The sequence below is a fragment of the Lissotriton helveticus genome, chromosome 1_1 (genome assembly GCF_964261635.1).
Source record: "Lissotriton helveticus chromosome 1_1, aLisHel1.1, whole genome shotgun sequence".
In the NCBI taxonomy this organism is placed as follows: Eukaryota; Metazoa; Chordata; class Amphibia; order Caudata; family Salamandridae; genus Lissotriton; species Lissotriton helveticus.
In genome coordinates, this window is record NC_136057.1 from 1,039,883,966 (window position 1) to 1,039,911,105 (window position 27,140).

General features: G+C 48.2%; 1 protein-coding gene across 2 annotated transcripts in view; it reads right to left on the reverse strand.

Annotated features, from left to right (window-relative positions):
• SBF1 (SET binding factor 1) overlaps window positions 1-27,140 on the reverse strand; it is a 1,592,200-nt gene that overhangs the window by 589,525 nt on the left and 975,535 nt on the right. For both annotated transcript variants that reach the window (XM_078677863.1, XM_078677862.1), the window contains one exon: window positions 21,151-21,326. In XM_078677863.1, the coding sequence (XP_078533989.1) occupies window positions 21,151-21,326 (176 nt within the window). The remainder of the gene's footprint in view (window positions 1-21,150; window positions 21,327-27,140) is intronic.

Here is a 27,140-nt window from a genome sequence, read left to right on the forward strand (position 1 = left end):
CCAGTGAGTATTAGTGGCAGGTTCACAAAAAGATTCAAAAATTTAGGCAAGATATCCATTTTAACAAGTGCAATTTTACCTGCAAGCGACAATGGGAGTTTAGACCATAAAGCAACCTTGTCCTCCAGCCAGGACACAGCCCTCCCATAGTTCAAAGCCCAAATTTCCTGTATATTTCGGCTAATCCAGATGCCCAAATACTTCACTTGGTCCTGTTCCCATTTCAATGGGAATTCCGAAGCCACCGCCTTGGTAATGTCAGTTAGGGGGAATATCACTGATTTTGCCCAATTTATATTTACCCCAGATAACCCGCCAAATTTGATGAACTCACGCAACACGACATCCAGATTGCGCTCAGGATTAACAATGTATAATGTTATGTCGTCCGCATAGAGTGAGATCAACAGACTACGAGCGCTAAAGCCAATCCCTTTATCAGTATGGTATTGACAAATGCGTGCATCAAGTGGCTCCATCGCGATGGCAAACAACAAGGGCGAATGTGGGCAACCTTGCCGCGTGCCACGCATAATCCGGAAGGGATCCGAAACGATATTATTCACCCGCACCCTGGCTGTTGGTTCAGTGTATAATAATTTAATCCACTTGAGAAATAATGGGTCAAAACCCATCCGCGTTAGAATTTTAAACAAAAACGGAATTCGAGCGAATCGAAAGCCTTTGTGCCATCTAGGAACACTTCAGCCGCCTGGACATCTGGATGGAGGTTATGTAGGACGGAGAACACCGTTCTCAGATTATGCGATGTACATCTCCCGGGAATGAATCCGGACTGATCTGGCAAGGCAATAAGTGGAAGTAAAGATTGCAGCCTGTTTGCTATTAACTTAGCCAGCATCTTGATGTCTACGTTAATGAGTGACAAAGGCTTATAGGAATTCAGGTCTGTTTCAGGCTTATCAGGTTTGAGCAAGGTGACAATTATTGCCTCGCGCATGGAGTTTGGCAAAATGCCAGTTCATTCGCTTCCTGGTATACAGCAAGGAGCCTGGGGGCTAGTTCTTCAACATATGCTTTATAGAAAGCGGTCGTCGGAACCCGGGGCTTTGTCAAGAGGTAAGCTATTAATTACATCTGTGTCATCGTCACCGTGAAGGGTAAGTGCATATACTCTCTATGGCGATCATTAAACCATACGAGGGCTAGGGGGTCTAAGAACTCTTGCATGCCTTCAGGGCATTCGAACCGTGTGGCTGTGTATAAATGAGCATAAAAAGAAGAGAATTCTTGTAGAATAGGTAGGAACCCCCTAATCGTCTGTCCATCCTCACCCATTAATTCAGAGACATAGGCCATAGAGCGCGGAACACGCAACATGCCGGATAGAGTACGGCCAGGTCTTTCACCTCCGCCGTACCGACGAGCTTTCACATACTTCCCCAAGAATTTAACTTCTCTCTGGGCTTCCTCTTCATATTATAACAATTTAACTTTCAGATCTACCAAGAGGGCTACATCATGGTCAATATTGATCCTCCCTTCAAGTTCCTTGATCTGCGCCTCCAAGTTGGTTAGGGTGGTCCTTATAGCCTTCAGAACCCCCGCTTGCCTGGATATACACTGCCCCCTAATGACCACATTAAAGGCCTCCCACAGCGAAGCCCCTGTGTCATGTTATGTCAGAACGTATCTCCTCCTTAAACGCTTCATCAAGAAGCGCATGTCGAGGGAGTCTCCAGGAGAATTGACCGCGCGTAATACCAGGGAGGGACAAAGACAACAGGCACGGCGAGTGTGTCAGAGATGGTCCTCGACAAGTGTTTAGATTCCACCACCCAGCTGGCCACGTCACGAGTCACCAGCGAGTAATCAAGACGAGATCAGGCGTGATGTTGGACAGAGAAACAGGTGCCCTGCCTAATCAGTGGGTTACGGAAGCGCCAAATGTCAACCATGTCTCCATCAGTGAGGAAAGTATTTAACACCTTGCCAGCCGCGGGATGATGTGTTCTCGCCGATCCCTGCCTATCTAATTTATCGTCAAGGATGGCATTAAAGTCGCCCACCCCCCCACAGAACCGTGGTGCAACCAGTGGCTCTAACCTTGGCCCAGAGTTCTTGAAAAAAAACAGGAGAGTCAGTGTTTGGTCCATACACCACAACAATGGTTAACAATAACACCCCCCAGTTGACCCAGCAGAATGATATAACGGCCATCTGAATCAATGTGAATCTCTCTTTCCTTCCAGTCCAAGCCCCTCTTTACCAGCACCGCCACCCCTCTGGAATAATTTGAATAAGCGGAAGTTTATGTTGTCCCCCAGCGTCTGTGATGGAGTTTAGCGGAAGATTGGGAGAGAAGGTTTGTCTCCTGTAAGAGGCAGAGATCAATATTGTGTCTAGTGAGATATGCATGCACAAGCCTCGCTTTTCTACCTTAATTTAGACCACGTATGTTCCATGTCAAGCAATTAACTTGTATCCTGTGTGTGCCCATAAAGCTGCATGCAAGACAATGCTTCTCCTGAATCTGCGTGTATGTGGCCCTAACACAATCGCAAATAACATACCGGTTCCAAACAATGCACAAAAGAAATAAAAAAACACCTTACCCCCAAGCCCACCCCCAACCCACATCAATCCCCCAATTAGGTTGAAGCAGAGCCCAGAACACACAACATAGCACTCTAAAGGGAAATTTCCCATGGGGACGAGAGCGAGCCGACAAACTACCCTACCGTAGCAGGGTGGCCAAGATACTGCAAGAGGTGAGGCCTGCAATAAGACAAAGTTGGAGAGTGAAGCGGCATAGCGGCAAGAGGCAATAGGAATATAAATGGGCCTGCCGTTACAATCAGATAAAATACCCCCCACCTCCACCCGGTCCCCCCAAGAACAACATAACGAGATAGTTGCTCCAACAAGGAAAAACAAGGGCAAAGGCAAACGCACAGCAGTAGTCAATATCAATAAGCAATAGCCGGAATGGTAGAGTCCATAGTCCTTAAGTTGCAGCAACATATCAAGCCCTGCAATGCAAGTTTTGCAAAAACATGGGAGGTCAAATATAACTCAAATCACAAGAAAAACACTCCCTAGCACACGTAATGTTCAAGTACTGTTCCGATGAACAAGTGTTTCCACCATTCGGTTCACATGCAGTAATAAATAATTCTTGTCCTTGATGTCCAGTTTAATTCTTTTGCAGTTTATTCCTGGAGTTTGACAGCCAACACGTGTTTCGTCGTGTTGGAAATGTAACCCACGACTTTCTCAAGGCTATTTCCAGTTCAGATCTGTAGTATTTATTATGCGGTGATAATTCCAACACGCATAGGGGTTCACTGGGGGGGGTCTGTTTTTTAAAAGTCCATGATTGGTGGAGGTATCCTATATATGGCTTCAAAATCGATAGAAGTAGCTTTCGCCGCTTACTCGAGTCTGCAGTATCGTCCCCCGTACTCTCGAAGCAAATGCGCTTGAGACTCTCAACTGGAACTAGCCTTGAGAAAGTCGTGGGTTACATTCCCAACACGACGAAACACGTGTCGGCTGTCAAATTCCAGGAATAAACTGCACAAGAATTAAACTGGACATCAAGGACAAGAATTATTTATTACTGCATGTGAACCGAATGGTGGAAACACTTGTTCATCGGAACAGTACTTAAACATTACGTGTGCTAGGGAGTGTTTTTCTTGTTAAGGCATTTGCCAGACTTAAAGAGGAATTGTGGTTCTCTTTACCATTTAGCACCGTCTACGAAAGATTGTATTCCAAATACAGTGTGAATTTCTAAGTGGCGCCGTTTAACCTATGGAAAATACCACTAACCAGCAGATATAACTCAAATCACAACCCAACACAATCAACAGTGCTAACATAGAAACAAGGAAATGGCAACTACAGTGCAGGAACAAAGCGCCGCTGCAACCTGTTGCATCATCAGTCATTGTCACTTAGCTGTTGGGAGGAGGCAGCATCGGATCTGGGACTGGATTTGCCACGTCTGCCGCTCACACATGTTTAGCAAACTTCAGGGCCGACTTGGCATCAGTGAAGAAGTGAGCAGAGCCCTCATGTGACATTTTGAGTTTTGCAGGGTAGAGGAGGGAATACGGGATATGCGCTTGAAGGAGGATCTTTTTCGCCGGTAAGAATTCACGCCTGGCAGCCTGCACCGCAGGGGTGAAGTCCGGAAAGAAGGCGATCTGATTGCCCTGGTGTGTTATCTGCCCCATAGAACGAGCTTGGCATAGAACCACATCTCTATCCTGCCTGATAATTCAGAAGCCCTGCCAATATTGGCCGTGGAGGGGCTCCGACTGGTGGCTTGGCTCCCAAAGTACGATGTGCCCTCTCCACCGCAAACACCGGCGAGAGGTGTGTAGCAAAGAGGTATCGCAATAGATCGGACACATACACCTCCATCTTTGTGATTGCTGTCGTCTCCGGGATTCCAGTGATACGTAGGTTGTTACGGAGCGATCTGGCTTCCAAATAATCATTTTTGGCTCTAATCACTGACAGGAGACGATCCATCTGTGATATTTGGTCTTTAGTTTCCACCTGGAAGTCATGGAGATCAGAGTGGTTATTTTTTAGAACGTCCAACCGATGCTCATGGAACCCCACTTGCGCCTTCACTGATTCCATCTGGGATGTCAAAGTGTCCAATTTAGCGTCAATGGTGCGTAGACTGGACCGCATTTCCAACATAATCGTGCGCATGTCTTCACCCTGGTCACCCTGATGTCCACCAGCCACACCTTCCGTGGTCAAATTCCGAGTCCGACTCCATATGCCTGGTGGATCGGCGCTGTTCAAAGCTAATCTTCGGCTGCTTAGTATCCAGCTTTCCCATAACTAGGCAGCACCTCCGCTGATCCCGTAGACGCAAGCGAAAGGTAGCACTTCAAAGAGCGAATGGTGCTGGGCCACCTTAAGTGTACAGTTGAGGCTTACACTCCGCAGGCACCAAGCACGGTCGGCCCGTGGCTGGGACGAGCCCCAACGCGCCAGATATCACCACACCATTTGGACACCCTCCAGAAGACTACCCCGAGCAAGGCAGCAGGTTCCAGGGAGGTACCCTACAGGAAGGGCAGCACAGGTGTGCCACGGAAGTGGAGGTCCGACGCTAGTCACCGACAGCATTCTGGCCAAAATGTGTGTCAAAGCGCAGAACCACCAGGAGCAAAGAGAGCGCATGTAGGTAAAGCAGCGGAAAGGCACAGCCCAGCAACTCCAGGATTCCCCAGGCCTCCAAACCGCACAGGCGTTACAAGCACAGCCGGGCACTGAAAATGGCGGCCGGGCAGAAGCAAATGACAGATGGCGATGAAGCAGTGGCCTCCCCGGATCTCCGCGCTACCCCGCATCACTTCAACATCAGGCCCCCCAACTTTCCAGTAGCAGTGGGCCTGGCAGCAGTTCAGGACAGTGCGGCGTGAGAAGAAAAGCATGGGCTCTCTGCATAGGATGGCGGCCGATGGACTAGGTAGGATATCACCGTCCACAAATAGGTCCTGAAGTAAGTACTTGGCCAGTCCAGGAGCGGGTTCTCCTCGTTTTAGCCCCCGCACCTCACCTTCCTACAGTGCGGGAATCACAGGCTTCAGCGCTCGTAATGACGGTCAAAGGCGGGCCGGCCCTTGCGCTGCAACACTGCGCGCTCAACCCGAACCGGCCACCAGTGCTCCTCCTGTACCGCGAAGGTGCCGAGATGCCCAGCAGGTGTCCGATACTCTTTCAATAGGCGGTAGCTTCCACTGCACCCCGCCCCTCAGGTCACCACAGGTGGGCAAACACCAGCAGCGCAGGCGGCGCCCCCAGGCCTCCACCAAAGCACCGGCCTCAAGTAGAAGGGGCGGCCGCAACGGAGCTTCGAGGCGCCGCAGTTGTGTACGGACGCGGGCCGAGATCGAGGCAAGCACGGCCGGCAGGCAATATGAAGAAAGCAAAGTTAACCCCCTGCAGCGGCCGCTTCAATCACGATTACTGGGCAATGAGGAGTGCAGAGCTCAGCCCCTCGTTATGTGCGTATCATCAATGGCGGAGCTTGCCTAGAGAGCGGCCATTCCGCGGCACAGCAAGCCACGCCCCCTAGAAATAGACCTTCTCGAGGCAGGAAAACCAGTATTTACCAGACCATAATTCACAAACAGTTGGTCAGACTTTCGTACACTTTTTGTTTTGTCAAGATAGAATTTCAACACTCGTTTTAAATCTAAAGAGTGCAGAGCTCTCTCAGCCGGAGTGGCAGGATTGGCAAAGAAAGTAGGAAGAGTTACTAACTGGTTGATGTGAAACTCCAAGACCACCTCAGGAAGGAACCTCGGGTGAGTACGTAACACCACTCTATCGCATGAAAAATGAGATAAGGCTCTGTAGAGCATAAGGCTTGAATCTCGCTTACCCTACGAGCAGATTTGATTGCCACGAGAAAAGCAGTCTTCCACAACAGATGCTGAAGGGAAGCTTTGTGGATGGGTTTGAATGGGGGACCCATTAGTGTAGAGAGGACTACATTCAGTTCCCATGGAGGAGATGGAGCCCCAACGGGGGGATAGACCTTCTTGAGACCCTCCAGGAAATCCTTAACATTTGAAAGAACGAAGCCTGAGTGGGAGACTTTCTATATGCCGTTATCGCTGCCAGGTAAACTTTTATAGAGGAGTATTGTAAACCTGCTTTGACCAAATACAGTAAGTATGGTAACGGAACCTGTTCCTGACCTCGAATAGGGTCATGACCTGCAGCAGTACACAATATGTAAAAACGCTTCCACTTAAAAGCATAAGACTTTCTCGTTGAAGCTCTCCTAGTCTCCTTCAAGATCTGCATGCAGTCCTGAGAAAGGCCTAAATGTCCATATTGGATGAACTCAGGAGCCATGCTATTAACCTCAGGGACGGCAGGTTGGGGTGGAAACCCTTGCCACCCGCCCTGGTCAGCAGATCCGGATGACATGGCAACCTCCTGTGTAGTACTTTGGATAGGTGAAGAAGGTCCGGGTACCACCACTGGCGAGGCCACTCTGGAGCAACCAGGATCATGTCTGTTTTGAACTTGTACAGTTTCCTGATCACCATAGGAATGAGTTGAATCGGTGGAAAAGCGTAGAGTAATGCCTCCTACCAATCTATCCACAGAGCATTCCCCTTGGAACATGGTTGCGGGTACCTGGAGGCGTAGACGTTGCATTTTGCGTTTATGGCGTCTGCAAAGAGATCGATGTCTTGTGTTCTCCCAGTTGCGGAAGATGTCTTGTACCACTTCTTGTTTTAGCACCTAGTCGTGTGCTTCTGCGAAATGCCTGCTTAGGTCGTCCGCTTGGACGTTGAGGACGCTGGGTAAGTGAATCGCAGATATTTTCATGTGTCGTGCCAGAAGCCATTTCCAAATCGCCTGTGCTTCCAGCGACAGAGGTCTGGATCTGGTTCCCCTCCTCCTTGTTCAGGTAGTACATCGTTGTTGTGTTGTCCGTCTGAACAAGCAGAGAAGTCGATGTGACTGTAGGAAAAAACGCTTTGAGAGCTAGATGTACCGCTCTGAGTTCCAGCATGTTTATGTGGTATAGTTGCTCTTTCTCTGATCACATCCCTTGGATTTGTAATGACCCCATATGAGCGCCCCATCCCTTAAGTGACGCATCCGTCACCAGAGTCTGTTGGGGCATTTCCTCTTGAAAAGGAACTCCCACGATTAGATGAACCCGTCGCATCCACCATCGGATGGAGAGTCGGACTGACAGATGTATTGATAACTTGTCCTCCCAACGATTGGAGATTTGGGACCACTGATCCTCCAGAGTCTGCTGCAGAGGTCTCATGTGAAGCCTGGCATTTGGAACGAGAAAAATGCACGAGGCTTGGAACCCAGCAGAGATGAGATCTGCCTGGCTGAGGTATCTTCAGGAGAGTTTGACACTTGTGGAGAATGGATGAAAGTCTCTCCTCCGAAGGATACGCTCTTGGGTTGACTGAGTCTACAGTTGCGCCTAGGAAGTGTATCCTCTGTGTTGGATTGAGGATTGACTTTTTGAAGTTTACATGAAGATCGAGATGATGCAACTGGTGAATGCAGTGCGTGAGGTGCTGTTGCAAAAGAGAGGGAGACCCACTCTTGAGAAGCCAGTCGTCTAGGTAAGGGTAGACGAATATGTGCTGTTTCCTCAAGAACGCAGCTACTACTGTCTTGCACTTTGAGAAGGTGCGAGGAGCCGACTTCAGCCCAAAGGGCAGGACCGCGAATAGGAAGTGGTTTGATTGGATGCGAAACAATAGGAACGTCCGATGCTTTGGAGAGATTGGTATGTGGAAATAGGCATCTTGAAGATCTATGGAAAGCATCCAGTCCCCTTGATCCAGAAGCGGTATTTGATGTAATACCAGCATTCAGAATTTTACTCGTAGAATGAATTTGTTGAGACGTCTGAGATCTAGTATAGGCCTGAACTCCTTGTTTGGACCTTTCTTTGGGACCAAAAAGTAGCGAGAGTAGATCCCCTGCAGACGTTGATGCCATGGGACATCCTCGATGGCGTTCTTTAGGAGTAGAGCAGACACCTCTTCCCTCAAAAGATGTATACGATGGGTGACAGTCCTTTGAGGAGGAATGGAAGGTGGAGGGGCCCTGAACTTGATGGTATACCCATTCTTTACAATATTCAGGACCCACTTGTCTAGTGTGATTTTTGTCCACTCTTCCAGATAGAAACGGACACTTCCCCCCCACCGGAGTGGGTAACGGAGATAGGGGAAGCAAGCACTCACTGCTTTTGTTGTTGTTGCTTGGCAGCAGGTGTGGACTGTCTGGAATTACCACATCTTCCTCTACCAGGACAACGCTGGGGGAATTGTGACCTTCCTTGATTTTGCTGGGTGACCATTGAGGGGTTTGAACCCTCTGTTGGTTTTGTTGCCGATCGTAAGGACGGTAACGTCGCCTGAAGTCCTTCCTCTTCTCGAGCCCCACAGCTTTCACTTATCCAGCTCGGTTTTCTTCTAGACATTTCATCATCAGCATGAGAGCCGAAGAGTGATGATCCATTGAAGGGGAGATTAAGAATGCGATGTTGTGCTACAGGTTTTAGCCCCGTCAATCTCAACCAGGCAGAGCGTCAGGCACAAATCCCATGAGAGTAGCCATGGGCAGCTAGATCTGAGGCATCAGCCGCTGCACTGATCCCTTGATTGGCTACTAAGCCACCTTCATGCAGAATTTCTAGGAAATCTTGCTTGCCCTCTTTTGGGAGCTTCTCCGTGAAATGGAGTCCTGTAAGGAGCGGTCATATCGACCCAGCAAGGCCTAGGCGCTGGTTACTTTCATGTAAGAAGCCGGGGTTGTGCACATCTTCTTACCCACAGAATCCTTGGCTTTACTGTCCTTATCTGGGGGCACTGCCGATGATGCTGCCCCTGTCTGATTTTTTTGTGCCGCTGAAACAATAACAGAGTCTGGTGGAGGGTCAGCCCTCAGAAAGAAGGGGTCATTTTCAGGAGCCTTATATTTCTTGGTGATCCGAGATGGTGCAGCTCCCACCAATGCTGGAGTGGGAAATTTTTGTAGAGCAGGCTCCAGCAATCCAGGCACTAGAGGGAGCAAAAGCTTAAGAGGAAGACTTTTGGTGCAGGGTTTCAAAGATCACTGATGTTTTGGTGGTAGAGACCGGCATTTCAATGTGGAGTTTCGCAGCCCCCCAGCAGAGAACCTCATTGAAGGTCAGAATATCATCAATGGGCGATATTCTACTTGGAGGAGAGGAAGAAAAAGTCAGAGAATAGTCAGCCTTGGAATCTGATGACCATGAAGAAGAGCTAAGGCTTCATCTTCTTGGAGATCGATGGGGACCTTCTTGTAGTGGTACGTTTGTGTCTTTCCGAAGAATGCACAGACTGAATCAAAGGTGACCTGGACCTTGAAGGAGAATGTGGTAGATTAAATTTGTGGATCTTCCACTCTCTAATGTCTCCTAGCTATCTTGGCGAGATATTAGTTGGCGGGGCTGGAGATGGTACTGGTGAGTGTTCAGGAGAGACTTGCACTATCTGAAGCCCTGGGGAGGAGGAAGCACTCCTTGACGTCAACACCTGGGCATCCCGCGTTGAACGATCCTTCAACGCCGCCCTAGGTCTCTACGCTGGGGGAGATCCATGATCTGACTGTGATCTCCTCGACGTCGACCTCTTCGAAGTTGACCTCCTCGAAGTCGACCTCCTCGACGTCGACCTAGATCGCAACCTTTTAGACCCAGAAGGCCTTTTCCTAGATCTCGACGTCGATCTCCTCGACGGTGATCTCCTCGACTTCGACCTCCTCGGCGACGCCGTAGATGGCATGTATCTTGACGTCGAATGTATGGGTCTCTTCGGCGTCAATGCTATTGGACCTCTCGCCGTTAACGGTGATCTCGACGTCGGTCCAGAACCTCATGGCGGCGAGCTTCGACGTTGATGTGTTGACGTCGAGCCCCGGCCTCTTGACGTCGTAGGCGAGCCAGACTTGGACCGCCGACGAGTGGATGTCAACTTCATCCTATGCATCGTCTCACCTTGTCTCGACGGCGAAGGATGTCTCGACAGCGAAGGATGTTTTGACGTTAACAGACGTCTCAACGGCGGTTTCAATGCCGATTCTGAGCACAAAGGTACTTTGGATGTCGATCTGTCCCTCGACGGCGTAGGAGACAGATACCTCCTTTTCTCACCTTTTTCTTTGCGCTCTCTTGATTGAGAGGAGGGCTTCCTTGAGTGATGTTCTTCTTGCCCACTCACGATTTCCTTTCCTCTCTCTAGCATGGAATGCAGCTTATTCTTCTACCTTTCCCTAAGGGTTCTCTTGGAAAACTTGCTGCAGTGGTAACATTGGTCTGGCTTGTGAGAAGAAGGTAAACAAGCAATACAGACCGAATGAGGGTCTGACTTGGCCATCTTTTTTCCACAGCCCGGGTACTTATTAAATAAGGCCAGCATTTTGACAGGAAAAAATAGCCGAAAGTCAGAAAACTTAGTGGAATTAGTAAGCTAAGTACAAAAGACGTCGAGTGAAGTAAAAAAAGTAACTTTTTACCAGAAGAAAGTAATAAAAAATCACCAACTGGCGAGCTCAATGCTCCAGGATCCTCACAGAAGGAGCCGGAACAAAGAACTGACCTAACCGTCACATGTGGTGCATGATGGGAGCCTGGGGGTTCCTGGAGGTCTTAAAGGCACGGCGCCAATTTTTCCAATTGTTTTCTATGCAGCCTATCTAGGCTAAATCTGCCTCTGTGATCCTGCCTTTTTTTACCTTTGAAAATAAAGGTTGTGTGTTTCAAAGCAAACTCAGGGCAGTTTTCTTCTTCTTTACATATATCATATATGGTGACTTATATGTCTTTATTTTGCCAAATGTAGAGGTTTACATGCAACGAAGGCAGTTTTGGAGCCTAATATTGTGTTTTCAGGCTGCATATGTATATGCATTGCCACAATGTAGCCCAATGAGTTTAGACGCTGGCGTTTTTTGGTGAGGCGGTGTGTTTCAACCGGCAGGGCCACGCCGGTAAATATCAAAAGCTGTATTCTGCCCTACGGCAAAAAATGTGAAACGCACTCACTTGTAAGCAGGAATTAAAACAGCTTTATTGACAAGATCTCGCCATGCCCCTTGGCGAGACCTTGGCAATAAAACCGCTTTAATTCGTGCTTACAAGAGAGTGCATTTCACATTTTTTGCCGTAGGGCAGAATACAGCTTTTGATATGTGTATGTATATGCATATTATCTATATATATGGTTATTTATGTATACATATCTATACTAATATTATAAAGAGAGAACAGAAACCTTTTGGCAAGGTAAACTCGGGAACCACAGCGCCAATCCACACACCCAATACATTGTTGTAATCCTCAAGGTGTGTAGATGGATATAGGCTGCATAAAATAAAAAAACGTAAATTAAAAAATTAAACTTTAAAAACAAAGTAGTCCCCTAAAAGTAGCGCCGGCCGCGATGTAGCGCTGGCCGCGACCTAGCGATGTATGCAACTTGCGTGATGACGACAGGCGGGGAGGAGCGGTGACTAGCAGCGAGGAGTGGCGGTGAAATCCGGAGCGCGGGGAAGAGCGGCGGCTCAGGTAAGGCAAAGGCGAGGCGGGAGGCGGTCTGGGCAATGTCAGGGCGGGCGGGGGTGCACCCAAGCCTGAAATGTTGCCCCCAGCCCCCTTCTGCCCCGGGCAACGCTGCCGCAATCCGGAAATGCTGCCCTCAGCCCCCTTCTGCCCCAGGCAACGCTGGGGTGGGCTGCTAGTATGTATATATATATATATATGCATATTATTGGCTATTGCTCCGTGGTCCAGCACGTGGGTGGGACTATTCAGTGCTTCTGACTTTGATGAGTATCCCCTGGAAGAGAACAGCGAGTTCTGCGTCTGTGCCCTCAGTCGTAAAAGGGCATATTCCGCTTGATCTAAATCTAAGTGTTTAAGCATGCAACAGCGCTTTTCTAATTCCCTTCAAACCTGAGGCGCCCCTCTGCGTTTATAAATTGATTCAAGCTCTAGGACCTCCTCTTCCAACGCCCCACGCTTCTCTTTACGGAGGTTGTCATGGGCCGCCGAGATAGCTACGAGTTCCCCCCTACCCACTAATTTTAGCGCCTCCCATACAGAAGACAGAAATCCGGAGCCCACGTCTTTAAGTACTAGATAATCCTTGATTACCAGCTTAAGGCGCTGCAGGTTCTCATCCGAATGTAGCAGAGACTCATGGAGTTGCCAACTAGGGGGAAAGATGCACAACTGCTAGATTGGGAGGTATGTGGCGATAAGAGCATGATCAGAGAGGGAGCGAGGTTCTACCGTAGTAGTGTGAAGCTGAGGGAACAGGGATGCCGAGGAGCGGAAATGGTCCAAACATGCATAGGTTTTGTGTGCCGCAGTGTAGTACGTATAATCACGCTCCGCAGGAATGGTGAGCACGCCAAACGTCAATCAACCCATTGACCCTCAGCCAATCAACCCCCTTGTCGGAGAGGGCCCCTGCTTGATGCGTGCACTGCCCTGATCTATCAAGTCTCGAGTCCATAACAAGATTGAAATCCCCCCTTATTAAAAGTGCTGCATCTGGAGAAGTGAGGACATCTGCAAAAGCGGACAGAAGAAAAGTCTCTTGCTGTGTATTTGGAGCATAGAGTGTAGCTACAGTAAAGTGAATGTCTCCACAGAGTATTCTAATAGCCAATAAGCGATTTCCGCAACAGATGCAACTACCTTGCCAGGAAAGCGGGCCCCAAGTAAGGTAGCCACCCCATTCTGCTTGGACGGCCCGGAGGAGCAAAACTGCTGAGGGAATCGTCTGTCACGCATCCGTGGTACATCTTTGGAGAGGAGATGGGGCTCCTGTAAGAGACATAGGTCACCCTCTACACCACAGCTTTCCAAACTTTTCATGTTGGTGACACACCTTTTTGTGAAAAAAAAAATCAGGGACACGGTAACGCGAGCGAGCGCAGCGTGCTAGCCCGAACCACACACAACCCCACACACACATACAACCCCGCACACACACACACAACCACACACACAACCACACACACACACACACAACCCCACACACACAACCCCACTAACACCCACCCCCACACATACCCAGACAACCCCCACAGAACCCCACACACAAACAACCCCCAGAAACACAACCCCACACACACAACCCCACACACACATCCCCACACACACACATCCCCACACACACATCCCCACACACACACACACACCTCTCTCCCCCACACACCCCACACACAGACAACTCCACACACACAGACAACCCCACACGCAACCCCCAGACACATCCCCACACACACACACCTCCCCCCACACACACAACCCCAAACACAACCCCACACACAGACAACCCCACACACAACCCCCCACACACACACAACCCCAACACACACCCACACACAAGCCCACTAACACCCACCCACACACACCCACCCACCCACACACACCCACCCCCACACACCCACCCAGACACAACCCCCACAGAACCCCACACACAAACAACCCCCCACACACACAACCCCACACACACATCCCCACACACACATCCCCACACACACACACACACCTCCCCCACACACAACCCCACACACAGACAACCCCCCACACACACACACAGACAACCCCACACACAACCCCACACGCAACCCCCCCCCCACACACCTCCCCCCACACACAACCTCAAACACAACCCCACACACAGACAACCCACACACAACCCCCCCACACACACAACCCCAACACACACACCCACACACACACAAGCCCACACACAACCCCACACACACACAACCCCACACACACACACAACCCCACACACACACACAACCCCACACACACACACAACCCCACACACACACAACCACACACACACACAACCACACACACACACAACCCCAAATAATGTACGTATGTTTTGTATGGATCTGAAGAAAACCCACATGGTTCGTAACAGAGCATGAACAGGAGATTTGCATATTTGTGATATTACATATTATATATTTACAATCATGATACATTCCACACATATTTACAATTTTATGCACAGTGAGGTCAACTCATTTGCCCAGAATCACACATTTTAAAGTCAAGTGCCAGAGTTGGAATTAAAACCAAAAGTTCCAGATCACCTGATTTCTCCAGTTTAATGGTAACATTTGAAGAGGTGGCTAAGGTTGTCCAGGAAAACACTAATGCCAGGAAAAGTCCAGGAGGAGTGGGACTGACTTGTTAAAATACTGTGAAGCTGTCCAATTTAGAATCGTACCCAAATAGTCCAAAAGTGCCCTGATGAAAAACGGGGCTTCGTGGCTCAAGGAATTGATGGAAAAAAAGCTGTGGGATCGAACTTGGATGAAAAAGTGAAAAAAGTCCAAAGACATTATAATCTGTACATCTACTTCGTAACAAAAAGCATAATGGATGTTTGGGACATATAGATACAAGGGCTTGACTGTGTTCCTGTTCCAATGCACAAGAATATGTGACAAGAGAGGTCATAGGTCAGGGGTAGAATGAGGAAGTAGGACGATCTCAGATGGTAGAATGTTATGTCTTAAATCCTACTGATAATATAAAACAGGAAGCAAGAGAGGATGAGATTCACATGTGATCTCACAGCAGATATATTGTTTCCCTTTAGCCACTGTTTCACACCATGTCACAGTAGCCCGACCAACCAGTCACATTTAACAAAAAAAGTCCAAAATACAGCACTCAAATTAGATAGCAGACTAAAACTATTCAACTTCTGACGTCTGGGTCATGTATAACTGGGCTTACTCACTTTAAAGTTGGGCAGCCAGGGAACGAAATTTGACATTTAAATATTGCTTCATTGGGAAAAGGCAGATACTACTTAAAACTGACCTCATTTGCCTTCAGTTCAGAATGTTTCTTTTTACATAAAAGTTCTATTCTTAACAAAAATGAAAAAGCAAGCTGTAACTGAAGCTAAGTGCTGTACGCGTCTGGTGCCGGTTTCTAATGAGATCACTTCTCACCAATCCGTTAAATGTCAAGCATCCCAGCTCAAGATAAGAAAGCTCGGTAGTAAACATGCAAATGGTATGTAAATGAGAAACTAAGACTTACTCATGCCAAACCGTCACAAATACATATGGATTTGCTCCCGTAACTTGTAATAGCGAAGGCCAAGGCATTATTTCTGTGAAGAGGAAATCTTTGAGATGACCAGCCTGGCTTAAGCTCCTCTTCTGTTGGTCCTGTCCAGGGCTCAAACACGACAGATCGCCAGTGTTGCAGCAGACAGTGCCCCGCCACCCTCTCGGCTAAGTGAAATGCTTATTGCCGAGATTACAGTAATTACAACCACAGCTTGAGCTCCAAACATGCGCTAAAGGAAACATCAGCACGTCAATGGGCAGATAAACAGCGCATTCATGCTTTAGGAAACCCCCCCCTTCCCTGCAGCCCTAACAAGCGCGACACACCTACGCATGGGGCGCGACACACTAACGTGTCGCGCCACACAGTTTGGAAAGCTGTGCTCTACACTCTCCAAGAGGGACAAGACCGCTCCCCTCTTCACTGGGTTATTCAAGCCACGTACATTGAGGCTTACAATTTTAAGGTCCCTACCCATCCCAATTGTGGAACTCAAACTACGGGCCAAGCCGAGTCATGAAAAGGCCAAGCCAGAGTACAAAGCATAAGATACCTGACACATTCCATTTACAATACCAAAGCAGTGGCTGGTGCGGAGCCCCCCAAAAAATAACCCAAACAACAACCCCCTCCCCCCCCGTTCCCCCCCAGGCAGAAAACAATGCAAAAATTCGAAGAACATACATGAAAACGGACTAATGCCCGTCAGAAAAAGAAGACCTGGAGGGACATGGCCCAAGGCAGTTGGTCAGCCCAAGGAGGGTAAATACCCTGCCTACGTGCCAGCAGAGAGGCCATCAACCAGAGTTCAGAGCAATCCTCCGATCCCCCGCCCCCCAAAGTGTCTCCCCTCATCAGCGTTAGAGTAACTCATGGTATGTCCGGACGATCCGTTGCTTGCGACAGCGAGGTGAGTACTGCTCCCTGTTCCTTTTCTTGCGCCGCTCCGGTGAGGTGTGGTGCCGCGGCCAGGGCGACTGACGCTGAAATCCGGGGATCACAGTTCGATTACTGGCGCCGGCGGAAGATTAGCCCAGCACCATGTGACTCTGGGCAATAGCTTGCTTAATCTTCCCGACGGCCCCCGGCGCCTGGAGACCCTTACGGGTGATTGTTTGCGTTTAACAAATGTGGATTAATATTATTATTATTGATCAGGTTTCTGTGATGTGGCGCCTTTACCAACCTTCTGCCATTCTGTCTAGCATCTGCGGCCTGGAGATCTCAACTGGTTATCCTGTGTCGACGTATTGGCACCCTCCAGCCCGAGAATCCCAGCGGCCTCCGACAGGGAGCGGAGTTGAAGAAGCTTTCCTTTGTGTTTGAAAATGATTCGGAAGGGGTGACCCTATGCATAGGGGATTCCTTTTTTGCTAAGAGACGTCGTCACCACCTTGAATTCGTGTCGCTTGACCAACGTAGAAGCTGCCAAATCTTGGTATATAGCAGGAGACTGTCCTGTGAACTGCAAGGGTTGTGCCTCCCTCGCCTTGCACACAATACGTTCCTTCAGATGAAAATCATGAATGCACGCAAGGATGTCTGGCGGTGGAGAATTGACGGCCTTTTGGAGGCCCACTCTATGCACGCGGTCCATTTGAATGTCCATGGTGTCCGACTACCCCACTACCTGACGGAACATTGCCCCTAGGTAGTCGCGCAGATCATCTCCCTCTTCCTTCCATGGCACGCCTCAGATCCTCACGTTGTTGAACCGAGACCGGTTTTCAGATCCTCGGCATGGGCCTGCAGGTCAAGATGTTGGTCGCGCAATGTAATCATATCAGGTTGAAGTTGGTTAAGATCTTCTTCCCGACTCACATCGTGTTCCTCCTAAGTGGCCACGCGTTCCCCCATACCAACCACAACACCTGTATGTCCCCCTTAATCGCCGCAAACAGTTCCAACATAAACGGTTTCATGGCCGGAGCATCATCCCCCTCACTTAGAGATTGCACTTTCTTCCCCATCGTAGATGCTGCCGCCGTTTGTTAGAGAAGCATTTCTTTCAGCGATTTCTCCTTTCTATGGTGGGCCGCCGCCATGCTTCACCGAGCACACCATGTCCCATGGGCACTGAACCCCAGCAGAAAATGTCCCCAGCGGCCTACCAAGGGACACAGGAAGAAGGAGGGCGCTGCTGCGAAAGACTGCTCACAAATAGAGCCCCCGCTCAGCATGCCCGCAAGAGACCACAGCGGCCCACAGTGTCGGCGGCAGGAGCCAGGACCCGGCCCCCAGCACCTTGCAGGTCTAACACGATGGGCACTGTCCTACCGAAGGCACTTCCCTAGTGGTTGTAGAGTATGTGTCGGGGTACGTAAAACTCAAAGTGTCTCTCAAATCCCCTGCAACTCCTCAATAGTCTTAAACCCTCTCTCTGTAAGGAGCACATGTCCGCCAACGCCGCTCCACAGGGGCCTCACACATCCAGGGGGAAGCGCCAGGTGCAACAAAATGGCGGATCACCACATAGGCCGGGTCAGTCAACTCTCAGGCCACACCAGCAGCAAGGGCCTCTAAACGGTATTCTAGTGGGGCACAAGGGCAAAAATTCCACTGCTAAAGGGCCGTCTCATCAGGCTCCTCCACGTCAACCGCCGTACAAGGAACGGGAGTCGCGGGCCTGCCCAGGGACCCCAACTGCAAAGCGTGAAATGGCCGCCGGGCGCCGATAGCTGCTCAGCCGATCTCCGTCGCTCCACTCACCACTGCAGCCAGCAACAAAGCTCATGCTCCGACACTGCCCAGCCGTCAGTGCCCCATCCGGATGCCTGTCGCCGCTGCCAAGACTCACAGCCGCCGCAGTCTCAACGCGGGGCACCACCGCAGGAAACCCCCAAGCTCCGCTCGCCGCCAGGCCACTGCCGCCACCTCTCAGGTCTCCGGCGAACCACAAAGTCGGGAGCGCCTCCGCTGATGCCTGGAAGCACACGGAGACGAACCGGGCCCAGCACACCATAGAAAACAGCAGTGGAGAGGAGCAAAATCAAAGCTTTTACAAAGCGGGAGAGGAGGGACTTGGAATCACTCCCTGCTACACCGCCATCTTGGTCACGCCCCCTAAGAATTGGTTTAGACACTGTAGGGGTACAGGGATCATGCATCTGTACCCTCACCACAAGAATAGTGCAGCCAGCTAGGGATGTGTGCCATGTCGGCTCTTCACTTTGTTCTGCACCAAAACACGCAGCCTGCAATGGCAGTGTGTGTGTGTGTGTGTGTGTCTCTGAGGGTGGCACAGTAAGTGCTGCAGCCCTTAGAGGTCTTCCGTGGCCCCAGTGCCCCTGGTACCTAAGGTACCATTTACAAGGGACTGACGTGGCCAAAGAGCGCCAAGGTGGTTTTGTCTTAATGTAGTTTAGGGAAAGAACATAGGCTCTGGGCACCTGGTTGGCATGAAGCCAGGGCACACTCAGTCAAAGTACATCAACAGTTTGGCAAAAAGTGCGGGCAACCATGCAAAAAGAGGGCACTTTCTCACAATGGACACAAGGAGCTTGTCCGCTAATATGTCCTCAAGCAACAGCTATTAAAGGACTGGGCGAGTAGTTATAGCAATGGTAATCCACACTTCTATGCCACACTTAGCCACATGAGGGCCGCCAAATATCCACCTGGCAGAAGGCTATGGTTTAGGCAGAGTTAAGGCAGGAATCCCAGTTGGTGGCACAAGACAGGCCCAAGACCGGAGGTGGACTGAGAAGTGTGGTAAGCGGGCCCTCAACAGGAGCAAACTGCACTGGCTAATGCTGCCCACTTCTATGCCTACTCGGAGGGACCCCTGGCTCCCGTAGCTGCCCTCACCACGTACTGCTGTCACTCTGCACCGTGCTGGGTAAAACTATAGGTCAGAGCTATGCCGTTCTTTCCCATAACAGAGACGACTTGCCGCTGGGATATTCGCCGCGTCTAGCCGGCCGCTTCCCAGCAACCAACGGCTGAGGGCCAGTGAACCAGATCGGCCACCTCGCAACCCTCACTGTGCAGAGCAGTGGCATGTGACGACAGCACGTGTGCTTCCTCTTGTGATCTCCTGCATCCAATTCACGAGCGGTCTAGTGGAATCTCCTCCTGAGTGTAGGTACAACTAGTCAGATTCTGGTCCAAAACTATTCATATGCCATGCTAGAAAATGCAGCATCAGTCGAAAAACTTGGGGGTGACTATACAAAAAGAGATATTTCCTTGCACCCTTCCTAGTAAGGCAGCCTCCTGCTGTAAATAAAAGAATGAGTACTTTCTAACTAAATGTCCTGAAGATGAGAAACAGAACAGTAAAAAAAGGACTAAAAATTTAAGTTTGTTGACATTAACTAAAATCGAATATCTTGCATGGAGTAGAATCCGATCTAAGAGGAAGGAGAGCCTAGGAAAATTCTGAGCTGGAAATAACTTTCATATGCTGGTGATGCCTAGCATGAGGCTCTGAAAAACAATTTGGGGTGAAGCCCAAGTCACAGCCCTCAAGGACATCTCATTCAAAATGACAATGAGATGCTGAAGGCCATTTTGGACAAAACACAGGAAGATGTTGTCAAAGGAAACTATTCTTGAAAATCAGGGATATTCCTCAATAAGAGCTTCAAGCAAAGCTTAATGCTTGGGTGTCACATAACACCTCAAGAGAAACACACTCAGTGGTCTCAAAATGCATCACTGCCAAGCCCAGAAGTTTTGCTTCATAAGGCTGTTCAAAGGACTTGATGACAAAAACCAATGGGAAGACTCTGGCGTTAAATCTAGCAAGCATCTACCGTTGAACATCAGGCAACTTATTAAGGCGTATGGCAAGAGCAGGTGGTAGGTTAAGATGATAGCCTAGAATGTAAGGAATAGTGTGTTAAATTGACCAATGGTTTGAAACACGCACCTGGTTCAAAGAACATAGAATCCCTTACGAATGGTCTGAAACTTGGCATCAATTACAATTGTGCATTAAGCTCTGCATGCAACTATGTAGAGAAGATGACAGGCTTCTAGAAATCAGAATGCGAGGTGAGAGGACCTATATGTATGTGACAACTTGAATGCCTAAATATTTCATATATATCATTCAACCCCCTATGTAGCAGACCTTTGACCTGTGCATTCCATGAGCTTAGAGTATCAAAATATCTACCCACACAGTGGCAGTGGCAAGGCATATCATGAAACATGAGCAAGAAGCTATACTCAGCCCTGTGGCCAAAGTCTCATGGCCCTCTTTCTGCAAGGCCATATTTAAGTCACATGAACCAAGGATGGGCTGCAGTATAATTGTCCAGTACAAAGATGGATAACTCAAAGAAACAAATAAGTTTATCTAACCCACATTGCACTCCACCTTGTAGGTTTTAGGTCCCAATGAGACTGATATAATGATTAAATATGAGAGATTTTAAACCGAAGGATAAGACCAAATGGAAGATGGAAATTCTTTGCATCCAAAAGGATGCATTAAGAGGCAAAAATAGTTTCAATAAAATACCAGTCTTTAGTGAAAAGCCAATGAAAGGAAGACTTACTTGAGGGATGGGTTCTTCTCCTTCTGCTTTGGCTGCAGAGTCTGTATGGGTACCTGCCCCACAGTAAAAGCGAAAGTTCCCTGTACGTGCTGAGGATAACGTAATTTGTGAAGATGTTTCCGGAAAATTTCCGAACTTTCTGATGCCACTTCTTCATCGAAGGCTATCCTCATCAACTGTAAAGACAAAACAAATTTGGCCTATAAGGCAGACATATACACTAAACCCCATTTCACCTCTCACATGGATCTGCTGTCATGAGACCTGTAGACTAGGCTGGATTCACCAAGAGGAGTTGTGGAAATGTGGCAACAGAAAGCAGAGCAGCAGTGATGGAAATGTGACAGTCCTATTACAAGTGTGTTCCGGCTTAGATGTCAGAATACACCCACCTGCTTTATCTGAGCGTTTTTCCCAAGTTGTTCACAAGCAGCACTTCTTTAGTTGGAGTACATTAATTAAGCAAATCTATAGAATCTAAGCCATGCTGGAGACTATCTTTTTAACACTTCCTCATTAAAAAACGGGACTGAATGCAACTGTTCTATAACCATGCTAACATATTATTGATAGAGGCAATGTATTTGTTTTCTCCCAGATGGGATCCTGTACAGAAGTTCATTCAAGATTGTTATGCAAAGACTGGTGTACCTGTTTGTTGAGTCTGGAGTACTGAGCCAACCAACAGTCCATATGCATGAAAGAATAAAATACGTTCCAATTCATTACAACAAAGAAATGCACCATCTATTGGCTTCACTTTTGTGGAAAGCGAACTTGATCGTAGTATGAAACATTCACAAAACGTTGCTGGCATGTTATGGAATAAATTATGGCACATACACAGTAAGGTGAACTATCAACAATCATGTCTATTCTGGAGTTTAAATGGATGGCTTGTGTTCAATATGTGAATTATGGACTAAATATATGAACAATGGGCACTGATTGGCCCACATCACTTGAAAATTTAATATTATTTATTGTATTTTGTTGATAAACTGTTATTTGTGTCTACTAATTTTCATTTGTCTTTGATTTCCAGTACTGTTTAAGTGTAAGTCTTCTTCATTAGAATTCTCTCTTTTAAATACCTAACTTATTTCCTACTCATTGTTTTTTACGACAGCATTCAGCTGTGTTTTCACATTGGTGTAAATACAATGGTCAAATTGATAACCTCCCGATTTTTAAACAGTTTTACTCTCTTTATAATGTGGTGCACACAGCTGCCATGTTTATTCTTAATTTATTTGGGTTCTTGTGCGTGTGCCATGCTGCACTTGATTCTGAGCCCTGTGCCAGCTCGTGTGCCACTCTATTCTGCCGACCACTTGGGGTTCTCACATATTCACTTTTCAGCACCTGTTGCATACCTGCTCAAATTTTTTTATTTAGCGTTCCCATTTGTGATCTCTGTAGTGATGGATTTCACGACTTCCCTGTTCACGGATTGGGTAAGTGGTATAGGGCCATATTCTAGCATAATATAAGCTTGATTTACTCCTCCTCGTTTTTATTTGAATATTTACCTTTTCTTGTTTATTTGTGACCTGGAGGTTAAACATATTTTGTACCCTTTCTTTCTTTTTTTCTTATATTTCCAGTACTTATTTCACCAGAGTCAGATGACGTAGGTAAGGCCTGATTTGTTATTTTAACATATTAATTGCTATCGCTTGTTGACGAAACAGATAACACCCCTTATATATATTGTAAGATGCTACTCTAAATATCTGTTAACTGTAGCCCTGAAAAAGAGCCTGCATAAGTAATTTACCTGTCCCTGAAATGTCCACCAATTCTAGGTTCTGGACTGTGCCTTTTTTTCATACAAAGAGAAGAATACAAAAATGTATAATGCTCTTTTACAAACTTTGACAGTGACCAGCCAACACTAATTTGCTTGTGTATTACTTCTATTTTGTAACGTACTCTAAATTCACAAGCAGTACAGTTTGCAATGTTTAGTAGCACCATGATAATTTGTTTTTCAAACTGAAACCATTATGAAATCAAATATCTCCGTTTTAATTGAAACTAAGGTAATTTATCATTACTATGTGTAATGTTATTTTTTCGGTATTCATTATCTTGGTTGATTCATTCAGTTTTTCCTGTGAATTATGATAATGTAATGATTTAAAAGGAACCACTGTTTTATATACTATTTGATGTAGATAGGGATGTAAAGAATTCGATGACAAGCCGAGCAGGGCAGGAACCAAGGAAATGCCAACTTTGAAAGCATTTTGTACTGAAGTATTTCGAGTGTAACTGAACTGTATCGACTGTGATATCTCCCATGGGATATTTAGCCTTGTAACTTCCCTGGGAAAAACCTCAGAGAAGGTCAATTTGTTACCAACAGGTGAATACCTACGTTGGAGGCTGGCTTAGTATATGGTGCACACTGATTTAAGTGATGCACCTTGCACTAATCCTGGCAACCTGTGTGAAAGTGCTATATTTCTTGCACTGGTTTGCCCCCACTTGTTTCCGACTGCTGATGTGCTTTGACTGAGTGGGCCTGAGCTCCTGCCAACCAGGTACCCAGGGCCTGTGTTGAAACTAAAACCCAATTGGCATCTCTGGCCACCTGTCAGCCCCTAGTAAATGGTACTTTAGGTACCCAGGGCATGGTGACCAGAAAAGACCCCTAAGGACTGCAGCACTTATTGTGCCACCCTTAGGGGCCCTGTACCCTGGCACCTACACACTGCCTTTGCAGGCTGAGTGCCTAAGTACAGAACTAAACAAAGAGTTGACATGACACACATCCCTGTGTGCCATGCCCACAAACCCACTGCCCTGACATACCTCAGTCACCCCTATAGCTGGGTGCCCTATGCCAGTGGTGTGGGCACAGGTGCATGAGCCCTGTGCCCCTACAGTACCCAGGGCCATTCCTGGGCACTGTAAGTGCAGTGATGCCATTACGAGTATATGGTGCTGGGAGGTCGACATTACGAACTCCGCAGCACCATAATGGCTACACTGAAGACTGACAAGTTTGGTATCAAACTTCTCAGCACATTAAATCCACATTGATGCCAGTATGGGATTTAATGAAAAATGCACCACAGAAGGCATCTCAGAGATGCCCCCTGAAACCTAACCAAAATCCACGTCTGTACTGAGAGGCTGCCTACGCTGCCACACAGCAGACATGTTGCTGGACCCCTGGGTGGAGAGCTCTCCTGGGCCTGCAACAATGCACATCCTAGACGAGGTGCTAGGGCTCCTCCCCCAGGATTGGCAGGGGGAAGCTTAAAAGGCCTGCAGCCTCTGTGAGCTTCTCTAGGCCATTTGCTGTACCCAGCAACTGGCCCCCACCAGCCCTGACCCCCACTCTGGCGGGAAGACTGGCGGGAAAAACTACGTCAGGATGGAGGGGGGTGTGTGTGTGTGGGGGGGGGGGGTTGCCAGCCTGTGCCAACTCCACCCCTAAGGTGGGGGAGACGAGGTGAAGCACGACCCCGGGCTCCGGCCATATTGAAGATGGGGAGCCCTGCCCAATCACAGCTAGGCTCCTGCCCCCCTCCCACAGGAGAGGAGCAGGCTAGGGGGTGTACCCACCCCAGGACAGGGACCTATTGTTCCCTGCCCTTGCCCTACCTGTAACACCCCTAAATTCAGTATTTAGGGGCTCCCTGAACCTTCCTTCCTCAGATCCCGATAAGAAAAGAAGATCAAGAAGAAGACGACCCGCCGTGCAGCTGCTAACAGTAGGACGACCCCAACTGACTTGGCCCCAGCCCTACCGGCCTGTCGATCCTAGAACCTGCTCCTGCCTAATCCCGCGACTCCAGCAAACAGCAACCTTGGGACACCCAGAGGACCTGCCTGCCTGGACCCTCTCGACGATTGGGACTCCCATCAGCAGCGGCTCTGCTGCAACAACCCCCCTGGTGCCAGCCAGGAAGCTCCGGACCAGCCCACTCTGCACCCGCCGAGCCCGGCCCATGGCCGAGTAATCCAAGACAATGAGGACGTCCCCCCAGCGACTGGGACCCGAAGTCCAGTGCCCAAAGACCCTCCTCGACGAACCAGAAGATGCCTGCAGACTCAGAACCAGGGCCCCCACCACCCACCGCGACCAGCTGAGGGTAAGCTTTTCCGACCCCCAAACACATCCCTGCACCCGGCGCCCTGCGCCTTCCTTTGGGGTACCTACCTGTGCTCCAAGATCCCAACTTACCTCTCGAAGTGGTGGTGGCCCCTGAAGAGTCTCCGTCCCCGAGCCTGCAGCCTTTGTTCATCTTTTACCTTTCCCAATGAATAACATTGAGCACCCGAAGGCTCAAAAGCACCCTGCATCCAGCCGCCCGAGTGCCGCTGGCCGTGCCACCTTTGTCCTATCCTACTTCCCCCTTTGCCCTGAGCAAGTGACCAGGAGCCCAGCTCCCACAGACGCGTGGCCAGCTAGCCAGCAGCCACCAACCGGAGGCCCCCTGCCCCTTATTGGATAACATTGGGCCTAACTACCTCTGCACCCGGCCGCCCCTGTGCCGCTGAGGGTGAACCAACTGTACCTACCTGACCCTGGGGGACCCCTGAGTCTATGCCCAGAACCCTGACTTCACCAACCAAGTACTCACCTGGAAACCGGTAATTCACTTACCTGCCATTGGATAACATTGACCCATTTTGACTTGAACATTTTGTGTGAAGTTTTGAAAACTGAAAATATTCCTATAAAATCAGCCAAAGTCTGAATTCGAAAGTACTCACCTGTGATCAGGAGAGAAGCCAGTGCTGTACCTTTCAGCCCAGTACTGAACCGCAAAAGTAATCCCTAGCGGGTTTACTAGTAACCTGTATTTTCTCCATTGGAACCTATTGTCTGCTTTTCTATTAAACTTCTTCTAACTGTCTACTTTTGAAAACTTTAAATATTCTTTAAAAATCATATGAAATACTGAAACGTCATTACTTACCTGTTTTAAGTTGAGACCCCAGTGCTGGACCTAGTAGCCCAGTTCTGGATTACAAAAGTAACGAGATCGTACTTTACCTGCAACCTGAATTTTCTCCCATTGGATAACATTGCCAGATTTTCATTGAAAAGTTTCGAAGTGTGAACTTTTAAAACAGCTTTATATTCCTGAAAAATCACTACAATAACTAAAACGTTTATACCAAACTGTTTTCAGCTTAGACCCCAGGACTAAATCTAGGATCCAGTCCTGGACCTACCAAAGTAATCTACAAAGTAATCAACTGTACTTATATGAGGAGAACCCATTGAGCTCAATGCTAAAGTGTGTTTAGAATTGTGTTGCCTACTGCAATCCCTGTACCTATTGTGTTCACAAAGTTTATTGCCTTTCTGCAAGGTACTCATCTGAGACCTCTCATACTGAGAGTAGTATATTTTGATACCTGTTGGTTCTAGAAATAAAACATCTATATCTTTGATATAAAAACAATTGGCCTGGAGTTGAGTCTCTGAGTGTGTGAAACCTTTTGCTGACAGTGTGTACAACAAATGCTTTACACTGTCCTCTGGTACTGCCTTACTGCTCGACCAAGCTACCACTTTAGAGAGTAAGGTCACACCTGGCTTTAACCTCCGTTATACCTGTGGGGTTTGTGGACTCTATACACACTGTATACACTGTACCTTATTCTGGCCCAGTATATATAGAGCCACTTTCTCACACAACCCTTCTGGAAATTTTAGTGGTCTTTGATAACCATAGCAAGCTACCAAGGTAGCTGTGGAGAGCAGCCTTCAGGCTTATCTTGAAGGAGAGTTAAGCAGCTTGTTTTACCAGTTTAATCATGTAATGTAGGTTAAACGAAAAATAACCACGCAGTGTATATGTCAAAATCAGTCTATTTATTTATTACACAACACTCACTAAAACACTGGTATAGTTCCTACCCGGACAGATCAACACAAATATACAACAATACTTCAATTGCAATAAGATAAGAAGCACAAAATACAGTGGTCTCCAGGGGGAGACTGTAGGGAAGTGGGT